Source organism: Lingula anatina, chromosome 3 (genome assembly GCF_051362555.1).
Source record: "Lingula anatina isolate TDL-2025a chromosome 3, LinAna3.0, whole genome shotgun sequence".
Classification (NCBI taxonomy): domain Eukaryota; kingdom Metazoa; phylum Brachiopoda; class Lingulata; order Lingulida; family Lingulidae; genus Lingula; species Lingula anatina.
Genome location: NC_141769.1, coordinates 3,973,891 through 3,988,633, shown reverse-complemented (window position 1 = coordinate 3,988,633; position 14,743 = coordinate 3,973,891). Strand labels below are relative to the sequence as shown.

The following is a 14,743-nucleotide window of genomic DNA, read 5'->3' as shown; positions in this document are numbered from 1 at the left end:
ATTTAGAGCTGTATCTATGCATGGTAAGCATTGCAAATAATACTTTTATGGTAATATACAGTATAGTCTCGTTTTTCCCTCGTTGATAGAACCCCAGCATTGACGGACTTATATAAAGTCAATTTTGCACATTGCAAGCTTTTTATTGCTCTTCAAACTTTTTAGTAAATCTATAATTTTCAGTTTTACGCAAACAGTGGTGACAGTTTTGCAAAAATATACCCAGAGATCGGTAATGGCAACCCTTGACTTATAGTTAAGTAAATCCTACGGTGGAACATTTAATTCAGGTGACACTCCTGTGAAGACCCATGCAGCTTCATGTGAAGATACTAGGAGTTAACAGGGGGAATTCACCACAATTAAGTTCTGTGAGCCCTTTGCATTGCCACATCACTGGAATGGAAAAATTAAGACTTGAGGCAAGTGGCTAGAAAAAGCAATAAACTGAAATTGATTATCATAAACATAAATACTTAAAAGAAATTAATTTTATTATAAATGTTATTATGTAAAGTAAACAATCATCTGGTCCTTATTAAAAATTTCAGAAACTTGTTATAACACGTTTTAACCAAAGAGCAGTATAATACGTTTTTTCTTTTTGCCTTTTTTCCCTCCCTCCATCTCCTACTGATTTTGTATTTCTGCAATGAATGGTTATAGGCTGAGCCTACTGCTTAATTTTTTTTCCTATTTCTACTTTTTACTTTGTCTAATTTAAATAAAGGAACCAAAAATCTTTTTTTAGAATTTCAGTTGCAGGTAATCTTCTCCAAAACACTGGTTAATAGAGGCTAAACATCAGTTTTGCAGAGTACTTCTCTCTTAAATTGGCAGGAATTCCGGAATGAGAATCAACCAAAAAATGATGAGGCTTGCTCAAGGTATTTACTGATAATGAAAAATTCTTGTAATATTTGTGATTCGTGATGTATTCTTATATATATGATGGTTTATTACAAAAACTGCATATCTCCATATCATGCAGACACCTGTCTGGAAAAGGATGTCGCTGTGTAATTCATCATAAGATTGGTATCACTTCCTTGCCAACCTCTTGAAATATAAAAATGACTTCAAAGACATAATTTTGATTATTTCCCCACCCAGTGCTATCATGCAGATAATTTGCAAATATAAATGATTATGTGATGCCACTCGGGTGGCAAAATGATAAATAAAAAGAAGGTTATGTAGGGCCAGGCACTTAAAGAGAGGCTGTTATTTATTTTTTCAAAAAAGAAAATCACACCATTTACTTGTGGATTATGCAACACAAATATGCTTTGAAGTGTGTCAGCATTTCAACTTTATATAAAATGTTTATTTTGATCTAGTGGTTATTTAGTCACAAATGGTACTTTTTATTTACTAAATATTGTTGTAACACGAGTCACATAAAATCACCCATTTATGCCCTACAATTGCCAATTTCGCTGATTCCTTACATATTTGAGCATCATTTTACGTGAGACAGTTATTGTGTGAAGTTACTGCCTTCAATTGACTCAAACTACTGTATTTGGTAAACATAATGCCATTTAATTCATGACTTGATAACTTGCTTGCCCTTTGTTAGCTTTTAAGTCAGAAGCACCAGTGCTAGCATATCCATATACACACGGGTCAAAAAAAGAGAGAGACCCTTGACTTGTTGTATGTTTTGACTATGAAGCGCTTCTTTTCTCTTACACTCAGACATTGTGACTACAATTTTCAGTTCTATACAAGCGTTTTGCACAATAGTAATATTATGCCAAATTTCATAATCATATTCCCTTGACAATGTTGCACTTTAATTTTGGAGCATGATACAGCTCAAGAGACATAACCTCTTATCCTTTTACGGCGTCTTTGATCAACAATACCCCTGTATGCATGTTTACTTGAATTACCGGAGTTGAAAGGCCCGCTCTGTAAGCAACAACAATGCTTTGCATATGCTTGATTTGGGCAATTTGATCGGGGCATTTGACAGAGAGCTATTTTGTTGAAGTAACCCTATCCCCATCTTGTACTACTTGCATCACAGAAAGGGAAATTATTATCTAATTATGTCCCTCGTTTCATATTTTTGTATTAGAAAAATTTGATATCAAAGCGAAGCGGACAATGCCAGTTCAATCGGCCGTAATCTAAGGAATACAGGTTCATCAAAACTTGGTGTTGTGATGATAAAAGAAGCTAGAGTACCTCAATGTTCTGGTATGTCGACATACAGGTGAAAAGATTACAGACGTTGAGAACTGCAACAAGATAACATGGACATATTATTTGTGAAGATTGATTGGAATTTATACTCTGAACGATCTATCATCAGAGAATAGCATTCAAAAGGTTTTACCTGTATGTACAAATACATCTTATTCTTCACTTACAGAGGAGATCATAACAACAGTAGGTCAAGAGAAAAAGATCCTGCAGCAGGTAAGGTTTTATTTGCTTTTATAATTTCATATGTTGTTGTGAAGAAAAATTTGAACCTGATTTTTTTCTTATGTGTTATATGCAAATTTGCTTAGAAATATATGAGAAGGACTTTTAAAAATGTGCATTTAAAATTACGTCTCTTCTACTGGTAAGTACGTGTATTGGCTGTTTTGTGTATTATTGGGAATGTCATTGCGTTGTTTACTTTTACTGAAATATATTAAGAGAAGTTTCAGTTATAATGTGGCACAGTGGTATGTGGATTTTTCCCCTGTATCAAGGCTGTATGTGTTTCTGAAAAATGAAACAATTTGTAAAAAAGTTGATAATTTTTGTAGCGATATATGCTGCAACTTCTCAGGATTTTTTACATGAGAAAATTGCAGAAAAAAGGACAAATTGAGTTTTTTTTATCGAATAATTGAGTAGAGACAGTATCAGTATAATTTATCCCTATAAGATATTTTCACCTGTATTTACCACACATGGAGAGGAAGAATGGTGTAGTTTTATGAAGATACTGTACAAAAGGAGTTTGTGCATTAAAATTATCTATATTTCTTATGGACACATTTTTATTTCTTGAAAGTTGACAAACATGTCCCTGAAGATGGAATAGTACCATTGTCATTAAAACTGAACTGACAAGTTTGGCCATCTTTTGGTTATAGAACATGTACCCCAGATACATTTTTTCATCCAACAATCTGAAAATGTTAAGAAAACATCATCACAAATATGTGTAAATATTTGAAGACCTGCCTTTAAATGTTCTGTCAACTGCTGTGGTATTGGACAAAGCCTGTCTACCTAACATGAAAGAAAATATAATTTTGATTTCACCTGTTTGGGGTAGTGTATAACAGGGTTATGCCCAGAGGGAGAATCTGTTCTTTGAAGTATGGCTGCTTGGCAGAGAAGTTATTTGCACGACTGAGAAATCTTTGTTTAACATCTTAGCTTGTGTTAAATAGTGAGTGAAAGGGAAGAGAAATGAGGCAGGGGATGTATCAGAAGAGGGAAAATAAGGACCTTTGGTGTTCTGATGGGGGGAAATAAGTGGCTGGAATTAAGTGCATCAGGTTGAGATGTGTTGTCTGAGGAAGTTTTATTGAGTTTTAGGTGGAATGTATTTAGGCCAAAATGCAGTGGACTTTTTTTGACAGCATTTGTCCTTAGCTTTATGATATAGTATGTGGTTAAACTAAGATTTTAAAGTGTCCATCTTATCACCAAAAAGAAATTAAACGGGTCCAAATTACTTAATTCTGTCATTTATACCATATTGTTAGGTTATAATATATTGAAAAAGTAAAAAATAAAAGCCAGATAAAGTTTGCAATTAATGCATTCCCTTTTAGTTTGTGAATTTTTTTTTAGTCACATTCACAGGAGTATCTACCTTTGATATTTATGACCCAATATCCGTAAATTGCAAACTGATGACTACATACTTCCCCATCCCACCCAACACGGCAGCACTTGTGTATTACAAGTGCATGCGCGTTATTCATTTCATTGTTTTTTTTGTTGTTGTTGCTGCTGCTTTTGAACAACAGTTTTTTATCCTTACTAATTTACTCATTTGGAGTTAATTGTGCACATGCCTTATTTAGATGTTTAAGCAAAATAAGCTTAGTAATTTAAACTGAAGATGATGATTTATGGATTTTATTTCCTGGGACAGAAACCATGTAGCAGGGAAGAAAAAATTAAGTTGCATTTGAGATTTCTTAGCTGCCAGGAGTAGTAGGAGGCTACTTTGGCGTAACAAAGGAAATGACGTTAATTGACGTAAAACCCTTTGTTTTAATGACGTAACAGGACAAAGAAAAATTATAGCGTACAATGGGACATGACGTAACAAGTAAACAAATATGTTTATGTTTGTATTGCCATGGTAACGGAATTTTGTTGTGACAAAATGATGATGTCGCTGGACACGTCTGGACATGTGGGACGTTTGTTTATGTTTTGCTATGACGTCACAGGGCAAGTCTGATCATGTTAATTTCAATTCTTTAATGCATATTTATTAATAGATACAAAATAAAGTAAAGCAAAACAACATAGAATTGTATACATAATTTTTATTGAAATAAACACACACACACACACAATATGTACAATAATACTACAAATTATCTAAAAATTTCTTAATAACCATATGGTAATGTGTTAATTCCGTCTGGCATTATTGCTCTCTTTGTATAGACCATTCTGTAGGTCTTTTCTTCTAATTTTGAAGTGAGTTCTTTTGTAGCAACGTTACGCCTAATATTGTGATTGGTCACAGTGACTTTCTCTGGACCTTCTTTGTGTATCATTTTCTTTAATGTTTCAAAATTTACTATTTGAGATGTGGTATAATTAAGACTGATACCACGCACTTTGCAAATAGTTTTGCCATTGAAAGTCTGGTAGGCATAATTTTTTGGACCCCCAGACACGTACGTTGTGATGTAATCACCGTCTTCAAGCTCGTCTGTGTAATCGCCTAAATGTGTGCCCATAATAGAATTTAGATAATTTTTGGTTTCGTCACTGCCGTCGTCAATGAAAATGATACTATCAGTATCAAAATACAAAATATTTTCACCAAAAAATTCTAAAGATTCGTATAATTTGAGCCTAGCGTGTGCGGTGGTGTAAGCCGCAATCACAACGTTCGTGTTATCGGAGGATATTTCGGCGGGATTTGTTCGATGATAACGTATTTCGGCGACGTCATCGTTTAAGAACATAATGTTGCTCACTTCGAGTTTCTTATCAAGTAGAATTTCGAAATACTCGTCGACATCGCCCACGTATTCTGTTTTGTCCATGTTTGTCTTCTGACCAAATTTACCTGAAATATAGAAGAAGAAAAAAATAAGTAAATTGTAATAATCATGACGCATCATAAAACAAAATCACAATACGCTAGTGTGAGCCTCTTGTGTATGTGTGTGTGCGAAAGAGAGAGAGAGAGAGAGAGAGAGAGAGAGAGAAATTATGACAGAATGACTTACCCCAGAAGCTGTTCAGCATGAGTTTGGCCAGTGCTCGCAGACCAGGATTTTTCTCAATTTTCTCAGGGTCCATTTGAATACCCTCGTGCATGGCATAGTCGTCAATGTATTGTTGTTTCTGCTCGTCTGTCTTACACCAAGAAGGGTAACCTGATGCTTGTTGTTTTACTTTCAGGAACGTGTTGATATATTCTGCAAAAAGACCACCTGTAACGATAGAAAATGAATAATGAGATACAAAATATAAACATTTTGTCAGCTCATGGGGAACCAGCAAACAAAAATTTTACATAATTATAATTATTGAACAGCGCCAGGAGAGGCATTGAAAAAAAAATTTACTGATGTCATAATTAAAGAACAGGACAAGGTGCCCAGATTAAAAATGATAGATAGTCGCAAGAAGATTCTTACCTGTTCTCGTCCCTGCGTCATAGCGGCTAACGGTGTCATAATGCCAGACTTCGTGGAAGGTGATGATACGATACCCCTTAGCGACTGCTTTTTTAAGTTCAGCAGTAACCCATGCACCCGTGAGAATTCTTTCCTCATCGGTGTGTTCGCATTGTGATTGTTGCATACTTTCAACGCAAGTTTTGCACAAGGGGAATGTTAATTTGCCATTACTTCTGTAGGGCAATACGGGGTGAAACAATCCGCGAGGGGGTAACACACTGACCTTGGCTATCCCTTCATATTGATCAAGACCTACAAAATTGTCTGTGATAACATGGGGGTGATGGACGGGGTACGAACACATTTTGTTGGTCCACGGATACAAACTTGTTATATCTATGTACCGAATTTTCTGGGCACCCTCTGCCGTGCAATACAAACGCGCCGCATTTGTTCTCCCGCCATAAAACGCTTCCCTGGGATTTAATGGGTCTACAATGTCCAGGGAATCTACGAAAGTTTTCATTTCTGAATTTTCTTTTAGATTTCTCTCAAACTCGCATTCCCATATCTCTTCGTACTGTAACCCTCGAGATTCTATATAGTGTCTAGCATTCATTGTTTTTTCAAACAAATTACCCATGGTCATGTTACGCACACTGTTCATGTTCCAGGGATCGTAACAATCGCGACAACCGTGCCAGTAACAGCCGTGAAACTGAAAGACTTTATTTAGGGTGGGGCAAAAACCATCCACCCTATAATTGCCGAATTTTCTTTCACCGCCATTCCGTGCGTGTTCTAAATGAATGTCACGGCTATGAGCAATGTATGCTAACCATCTTATGGCTTTTGCAGAGGTAGTGTGTCTAGGATTGTACCCACCCTTTGGCATAATGCCGATTGTTTTGTGAGGGAGAAACAGGGTGCGATACACAACATTACAAGCACTTGCAATGGTTATTGCTGATCGAAACACTTCTATTTGCTGACCCTTTTCGCCCGTGATCTCTAAAAACAGTTGTCTGAATTTCAAGCAAGATCTGCGTAGAATGTCGACGTCCATTCTGCAATACTTAACAATTTCAGACTGAAAATCAAAGACATAATTCTGTTTTACGAGATCGTCGTACCACTTAAAGAAGTCGGACCGTGCATTATCGGTCATGGACTCCACCCCGTAATAGTTTGAAGGGGGTAAAGCACCGATGTAATTTTGATTGTCAGGCGTGTTAAACAAGTGTGGAAAGTAACCTTTGCTTAACCCTTTGTCCAATGCAAAAGCCGACGGTAATTTGCTCAAAGCCATGGGAAGGAAATTGTAACTGTCAATGATTTTAATGTCTCCAATTTCGATAGAAATGCATTTAGCACCTCTAAGTATAACTTTTGGCAGTAGACCCTGATTCTTTAAATATTGTAAAATGTAATACGAATCGTAACCGCTAGCATAATGGGCAAGAGCAATACAACCGCAGGAAATATTCTCAAGTTCGTCTTCGACAGGGTCTTCGTCATCGATATAATTTTCGCCTTGCAAAGCGTGTAGACGTTCTTTTTCTTTTCTTGTGACGATACGTTTTTGTTTGCGCCTGTTTACAATTTCTTGCCCTTGTCCTTCAAATAGCCAAAAACAAAATTCGTCTCGCGCGTTTGCCCCACTAAAAATCCTTTCATTTTTGCCACACACGATACATTCGCTTGTGGGCGTGACCTCTTTATCGATGCAATGCCTACACACCTTGTGTGCGACCACTAAATTTGCTTTATGATCGCCATTCTCTTTTTGCATTGCTTCGAAATCAAAGAAAACGTAGGGCATGTCTTTTTCTACTTTTCTCTTTTTCTTTTTAGAGGTGCTAGATTCACCTTGTGCAGGACCACTTTTACTTTGCAAGGGTTGCATGTAGCACAAGTGTCCTTGTTTAACACGTGCTTTGCACGTAGTGCAGTTATACGTGAAGCAAATGTGATCTTTTTCTTTCGTTTTAACCACAAACTTGCTGCACTTCTTGCAAGTAAAAAAAGTGTTGCAGGTTGACTTCCCATTCTCCACATGTTTATGATATTCAAAACATGCGCGGGAGAGAAAAGCCCTGTTGCAGTCTTCACACCGCGTCCAATTTTCAAAAACACACTCGGTGCCCTTTCTGCAGTACCTGCATTTGTTTGCACAAAGATGATCGGTTACCATATTGTACCCTACGTTACAAGAGGCGCAATAATACGAACGCGACATGAAACCTTTGACAGAAGTGATCACGTCGTAGTGTCCGTTATGATGAAAAAGGTTAAGCTGTTGTAGTCGCGTGGGGCCTTTGTGTATAATAGAATTAAAATGATCGCCAGAAAAAACGATAATTTGAAAGTCACGCAAATGATCTTGGAATTTTTTAATTTCCTCCAATCCGCATGGACCTTCAGGTACACCGGCTGCCGCGTGAAGAGCCATTGCTCTTTCTAATTGAATCGTGCAACGAGGGTCGGCGATCTCTTTGTAATTTGGCAAGTGATCAGCCCTCGCTATAGCAACGACTAATGCCCTAGCTAGGCAGAGTTCATCGCTATTACGAATAGTTACGACAGATTTCTTATTTTTCAGGAAAGATTGCACCCCCATAGAACCTCTACGTCTGTGACCGAGGCCTGGCTGTGGCATAGCTACGTGACATATAGTTAATATCACTTTGCTGTCTAACCTGAAATCTTCGTGACTTTGCAACACACGCATCAGTATAGACAAAAATAGGTCTGCGGATAATTCTGACACGCGAACAAAGGGTATGGACACAGGGTGTTCTAAAGTGTCACTCTGAAGGACTACTCTGATTAAATCGTAACCCTGAAATCCAGTTGTTATTTCTGAGAAAATACTGTCAAAAACAGCACGTACTAATGGCACTGCAAAAGTAACGGGCACCCTATCTAGGCGATTGAACCCTAAACGATAGTCACGGCAAGTGGTGCGGAATTTTTGAACGTAACGTTCGCCTATGCTATTCAACACATAGTAATCTCGAGGGTTAAAGTGTTCCCTCTCTATTGCATCGACGCGTGACAAAAAATCAGCGTCGTACTCGTCCTCCCTTCCCCATAAATGGGCTAAAGAATTGTTTCCCTCGTCTTCCTGTCCATCACCCCCTTGTAAATAGGAATCGTTTCTTTCAGTCATCGTCAACGCAATGAAATATGAAACTGACCCTACTAACTTGTAAAAATTCTACTACTGCAATCTCAACTAAAGCAACGAGTAATCAATGAAAAGATTGCACAGACAAATTGAGTTTTTCGTGCGCGCTCACTAGAAATGTCCACAAAAACAATCTTCTCTAATGTCTGCTAAATTATCTAATACGAGATCCAATAAAAGCACCCCGTGATCGGCTATTAGCTCTTTTTTTTCTTCTTTCGGAAGATAGGAAAATGTCCTTTCAATGTAGCGAACAACTTTATCTAAAAGGTATTGGTCTCGGAGTTGACTAGCTATGTTGATAAGGTCTGATAAATTGTAATTTTCAATTATATGTGTCTGATTTACAATGGCTTTTGATGCTAACAAACTTAGAGATCTGGGGTTATTACGACGTCTTAACCAAACTGTAGAATAGTTATCTCCCATAACTAGAACTACTGACGTACAAAAATATGCAACATAATACTGAAGTTAAAGGCAAGTCGCATTAGGGGGGTATCGTAAACGAAATATCTCTGCAACGTTCCCACTGGAAATTAAGAAATTAAAAATGAAAATAAGTTCTAACCCACTTAATGAATCTAATAAAAATTTTATAAAACGAAAAGTGAAAATTATAGTAATAACATTACGAATGATTATTTACCTTATCGTAGAATCTTGAGCAGCCACTGAATTCTTGATCAAAGTCGCAGCAGAGCCTTCATATGCTCTCTCTATCTTATTGCAGTCTTGAGCAGCCACTGAAGTCTTGATCAAAGTCGCAGCAGAGGCTTCATATGTTCTCTCTCTCTCTCGCTGATTTCAAATTTGTTAAAATGTCGAAGGAATGGTCAAATTTATAGAGAACGCATCCTTTATAAATTTGAAATGACCAATTGCAGTTCACTTTCCATGATCGTCGGCCAATTAAAAAAGTTGTTTATTTCTATCGACCAATAAAATTTAAAAATCGTAGATGTAAATTTCAAAATTGTGTTTATTAGCTACGTATATGTGTTTATATGGTCGCTATGATCATCAGTTTAAAAACGTTATATTTTTGTCGACCAATGAAATTTAAAGACCGTTGACGCATATTTCAAAATCGTGTTTATTAGTTACGTATATGTTTTATTTGGTTACTATGATTATCATTTTAAAATTTATTTATTTCTAACGATCAACGAAATTACATAAATCGTAGGCGTGGATTTTAAAATTTGTTAATTAATTACGTATATGTGTTTATATCAACCTCGACGCATCAGTTTAAAAATTATTTATTTTCATCGATCACCGAAATTTTAAAATTCGTAGGCAAGGATTTTATAACTTGTTTATTGAGCTTGGTCTTCAGTAGTCAAATTCCATTTAAATTCCCTCTATCGACATCGTGCAGCATAATTGCAAGGTAATTCAAAATCCATCGTTAGTAATACACTCATTTTATTTGCTCGAGACACATTATAAGGTGGATACGCACCATGTGTTATGTAAGCAAGGGGTAAGGGTGAAATATTTGAACATGTGTTGATAATACACTAGGCTTTCAAACGCTCTAATGCAAATAGCCGTTAACGCCTTTGGACAAACTGTACTTTCAAAAGAGTAATAAATCGGGCGCATCAAAGGCAAAATCAGTCGCAGATGTCAATCCTATCCACGGTCCTAATGAGTTTCCCGTCACACTGACAGTGCAGTGCAAAGATAATCCTCCTAACTATCAACAAAGGTCATGGTTGTAAATTTTATAACAGTTTCCCTATTTTACAAGATACAATCCTCATTTTCACTCTAGCTTTCATCGTAATCACATGCAAAATGTTTCCCCTGTTTGTACTGCTCACACTTTTCAGCACTGCGTTTGCTGACTGTATGACAGAAATTCCTGATTATATCGTCAGATGTACAGGAGAGATCGAAAACGGCCAGACATATTATGGTAAGCAAAACTATTATGTACTTAGTAACAAACGTACTGTGATTTTGTCTTAATTTCTGAATATGCAAGCAGAGATGAAATTGGCACGTAAAAAGGAGCTGACGCACGATTTTTGTTTTAATTTAGGGGCCAGAGTCATTGTTTTAGATGAAGTGATTGACAAGGATATCGTAGTTGACAACATATTTCCTGACGGAGAACTATTGATTATACTCAATGGACCCTGCGACCTAAACCAAAATACAGGCATGGAAATATTGTGCAACAACAGAATGACGTCAATGCCCTTGACAACAGAACCCCTAGACATGACCACTACCCTTGAACACCGCCCTGCTGCCCCAGCCACTACACAATCTCAAACCTACGTACCGATGACGACTGCTGATGATGATGATGATAAAGGAATTATCTGTACGTGCGAATGGAAGGCATCGGACTTCATTTCACTTAGCTTTAGTTTTTTAATAATTATCTTAATTGTTTTCATTATATTTTACTTTGTAAAAATGTTTCGACGTTTACAATTACGCGTAGAACCGAATTCGGCAAATAGTGCGAGTAATTTTAGTAATAGTAGTTATTTAGCACCCATAGAATTACAAGAAAGAATATATGATTCTGTAGCCTCTTTAGATAATTGAGCGTTCATTTAATCCATTCAGCTTATTTTCTAAATGCTTTTATTTCTTTCTTACAGCTGGCTTGGCATCTGCAGTGGCTAGTTTAGCGAGTTTCACTATCATATATTTAGTACATAGACTCATAAAATATATTAAACTTAGATTAGTAGATAGAATGGTAGAGAATCCAGATCGTGCAACACCCATCGGAACCACACTGGAGACGGAGATATAATATGTTTACGATTTCATATTAAATAGCCTACGTAGTCTTTTAGTTTTGTATTTCATAGTTTTAGTATGTACATACTTAATATATAAATCCTCTTCTGTAAATAAAACATTTGTATCAGCAATCATTTGTCTTACCTGTTATTCTTGATATTTCTTAAACGTCTCGGGGGGTGGGAGGCACTACTGCCCTAGGTTTGGGGTGAGGGACTCGTCTCCTCACGTTGTCCAGGGCAGCTTGTATGGCGCCCATCGCAGCAGCAGGACTCCCAGGGCGCCATACCGGTGTCGTCCTCAGACCTCTTAACCAAAACTCGGCCCGCATTAGATCTTCTAAATCATCTAAATTACAGTCAGCGGACGGGATAACAACTATCCTCGCGTGCTGAAATTGATTTGGCGGAGCCATAGTTTTGATTATGGTAAATAGGAGAGCAACGAGCTCTCCCACCGAATTGAGGTTGCCCTGTGTAGGACACCACCCCATTAAAATTATAAGATGGGGAAATCCCACCAATACATCAGGCATCATGTCCTTCAGCGCCTCATTAGTTAAATCTCGAGGCGCTGCCAAGTATCTAATATCGGCAGTCCCTTCGAGTTCTGGCACTCGGCCTTCCTCGTTGGCTTTGATTACCTCTCGTAATGAGGAATCGCCCACAACGTAGGTATCCATAGCCGTGACTGCCTCAACAAGTGCCAATCGATGTTTGTCAGAAATCACTGTGTACGTTGTTAATAGCGGTGGGGACCCGACGGAAAACTAACACTTAACGTGCTCTGTGGTAAAGCTTATTACACAACTCTATAGGTTTTAATGCACACGTTGGCAGCCATAGCGTTACAGTCAAAACACTGCACTGTTTGCTGGGTCCATCATGTGCAATTAAGGGTTATATATTTAAGAAAGTGTACATAGGTGTCGATGAATATCATCATGCATTAAGTTATAAAATAAACCCTTCAAGTAAGTACAGGTCAATTTAACAATTGGCAATGTACGAGATACACCTAAAACATCCTTTTACAGCTCTTATAGCCGGCCCAACTGGCTCCGGAAAGACGATGTGGGTTAAACGATTGTTAGCAAATACTGACACGTTGATATTTCCCCCGCCACAAAAGATAATGTACTGTTATGCAATTTGGCAGCCGATCTACGACGACATTCAGAGTGAACACCCTGACGCAATAACTTTTTTTAAAGGTATTCCGACAGACCTTAGTGACGAAGCCTTTTTTGATTCTCAGTTGAATAATCTGATAATTCTCGATGATCTCTTTGCTGAATGCGGGGACGATCCCCTGATACGTGACCTTTTCACAAAGGGGTCTCATCATCGTAACATAAGTGTAGTGCTGATTGTGCAAAATTTATTTCCCAAGGAAAAACATGCTCGAACTATATCGCTGAACTGTCATTATTTGATCCTTTTTAAAAATCCTCGAGATTTGCTGCAAGTCAAAACGCTAGGAATGCAAATGTACCCCAATGACCTTAAGCCTTTTATAGATGTTTATAAAGACGCCACAGTCAATGCACATGGTTACTTACTGATAGACCTTCGTCAGAGCAGTTCGGACAACATTCGTCTGCGAACAAATATCTTTCCAGGAGAAACGCATTACGCATACACTCGCAGCTCTGATGTACCATGAAAGCCGGGTCTGAGAAATTGTATAACGCTCACGTAAAATTGCTTTTAATTGCCGACAAGAAACTTATAAAAGCTATAATACAGAATTCTCACTACGACCTTGTTCGCATATTGTCTAATTACGCATCGAATCTACTGTATAATACGGATATTAACCTGACTTCGAAAGAAAAATTGTCATTGCGCAGAGTTAAACGCGTCATCAAACAATTGGCTTCTAAAGGAGTTTCCGTACATCATAAGAAAACATTATTGTTACAAAACATTCCTGCGGTGAAGGCTATTGTCACATCTATAACGCGAAATGTCGGTCTTTAAGAAAATGGTATTAATTAACGAGGGCGAACTAAATGCATTAAAACAGAGAGTTAGTAATAATTATTCTCCCCTATTGGAAGAAACTGTACGCCTAGAAAATGAAATGACAAAGACTATGCAAAGGACTGATATACCTTTTGATGAAAAAATGAAGCGGTACAACGAATTACAAGTCCAGTACTTGAAAGTCGCACGAAAGAAAGAGCCGGTTGCAGTTGTTGTGCAAAATACGTCACAACCCTCGGAAGCACATCTTGGAGCTGACACCACTGTCGCAACCGTTACACCTGACGTCAAGTCAGAGCCTGCTTCTGTAACATCGCATCTTCATGACGAGATTTTGGATTCAATTCCACAGCGTATGCGACGGAAGGCTAGTGTTATTTTGAGATACATGTCCAATCGTCCTAATGTGTTGTCATATAATGATCAGGGTGAAATAAAATTCGAAGGAAATGTCATTCGAGGAACAAATATAATAGATTTATTCCACGATCTTTATGTACCGCGCAAGAAATACAAACCTCAAGGACTAAACACCTTTTTACAGGGTTTAAAAAGTCTAAATATACCGCTGAGTAACATCTCAAATGTAACGAGACGCAAACAAATGATGGCGGGGGAGACTTCTTCAAGCCCTACCCAGCGAGGCACGGGACATGCGGTCAAGTCCAAATTGTCTTTATTTAACATCTATTAAAAAGTTTAGAACGCAAAATATATTGTCACAAAGCTTTATTTTCATTTCAGTCGAATAAATGTGTTTAATACAACAATCCTAGTGTTTTCCTTGATCTACACACCTGAAAATTCGTATTTACAAGATCGGATATGATGAAATGTGCGTGAACGTAATCATACACTAATATATCGTTAAACTGTTTATCGTTCGTAAATATGCTAAGAATTTGGTCTAGCTTCTGCCCTCGAGATCGGTTTGACAAGTAATATATACA

General features: G+C 37.5%; 2 protein-coding genes across 2 annotated transcripts; one reads left to right on the top strand and one right to left on the bottom strand.

Moving 5' to 3' along the window:
- Positions 1–4,183: 4,183 nt before the first annotated feature.
- On the bottom strand, positions 4,184–9,274 carry LOC147762799 (uncharacterized). Its single transcript, XM_087009022.1, has 3 exons — positions 5,859–9,274; positions 5,445–5,651; positions 4,184–5,281 (listed from the first exon to the last, which is right to left on the bottom strand). The coding sequence occupies exons 1-3, from the start codon at positions 9,010–9,012 to the stop codon at positions 4,590–4,592; spliced, it is 4,053 nt and encodes a 1,350-aa protein (XP_086865148.1). The 5' UTR covers positions 9,013–9,274; the 3' UTR covers positions 4,184–4,589.
- Positions 9,275–10,793: 1,519 nt separating this feature from the next.
- On the top strand, positions 10,794–11,936 carry LOC147762798 (uncharacterized). The gene is made up of 3 exons (XM_087009023.1): positions 10,794–10,957; positions 11,084–11,371; positions 11,658–11,936. Exons 1-3 carry the CDS (start codon positions 10,837–10,839, stop codon positions 11,813–11,815), a joined length of 567 nt encoding a protein of 188 aa, XP_086865149.1. The 5' UTR covers positions 10,794–10,836; the 3' UTR covers positions 11,816–11,936.
- The last annotated feature ends 2,807 nt before the right edge of the window (positions 11,937–14,743 follow it).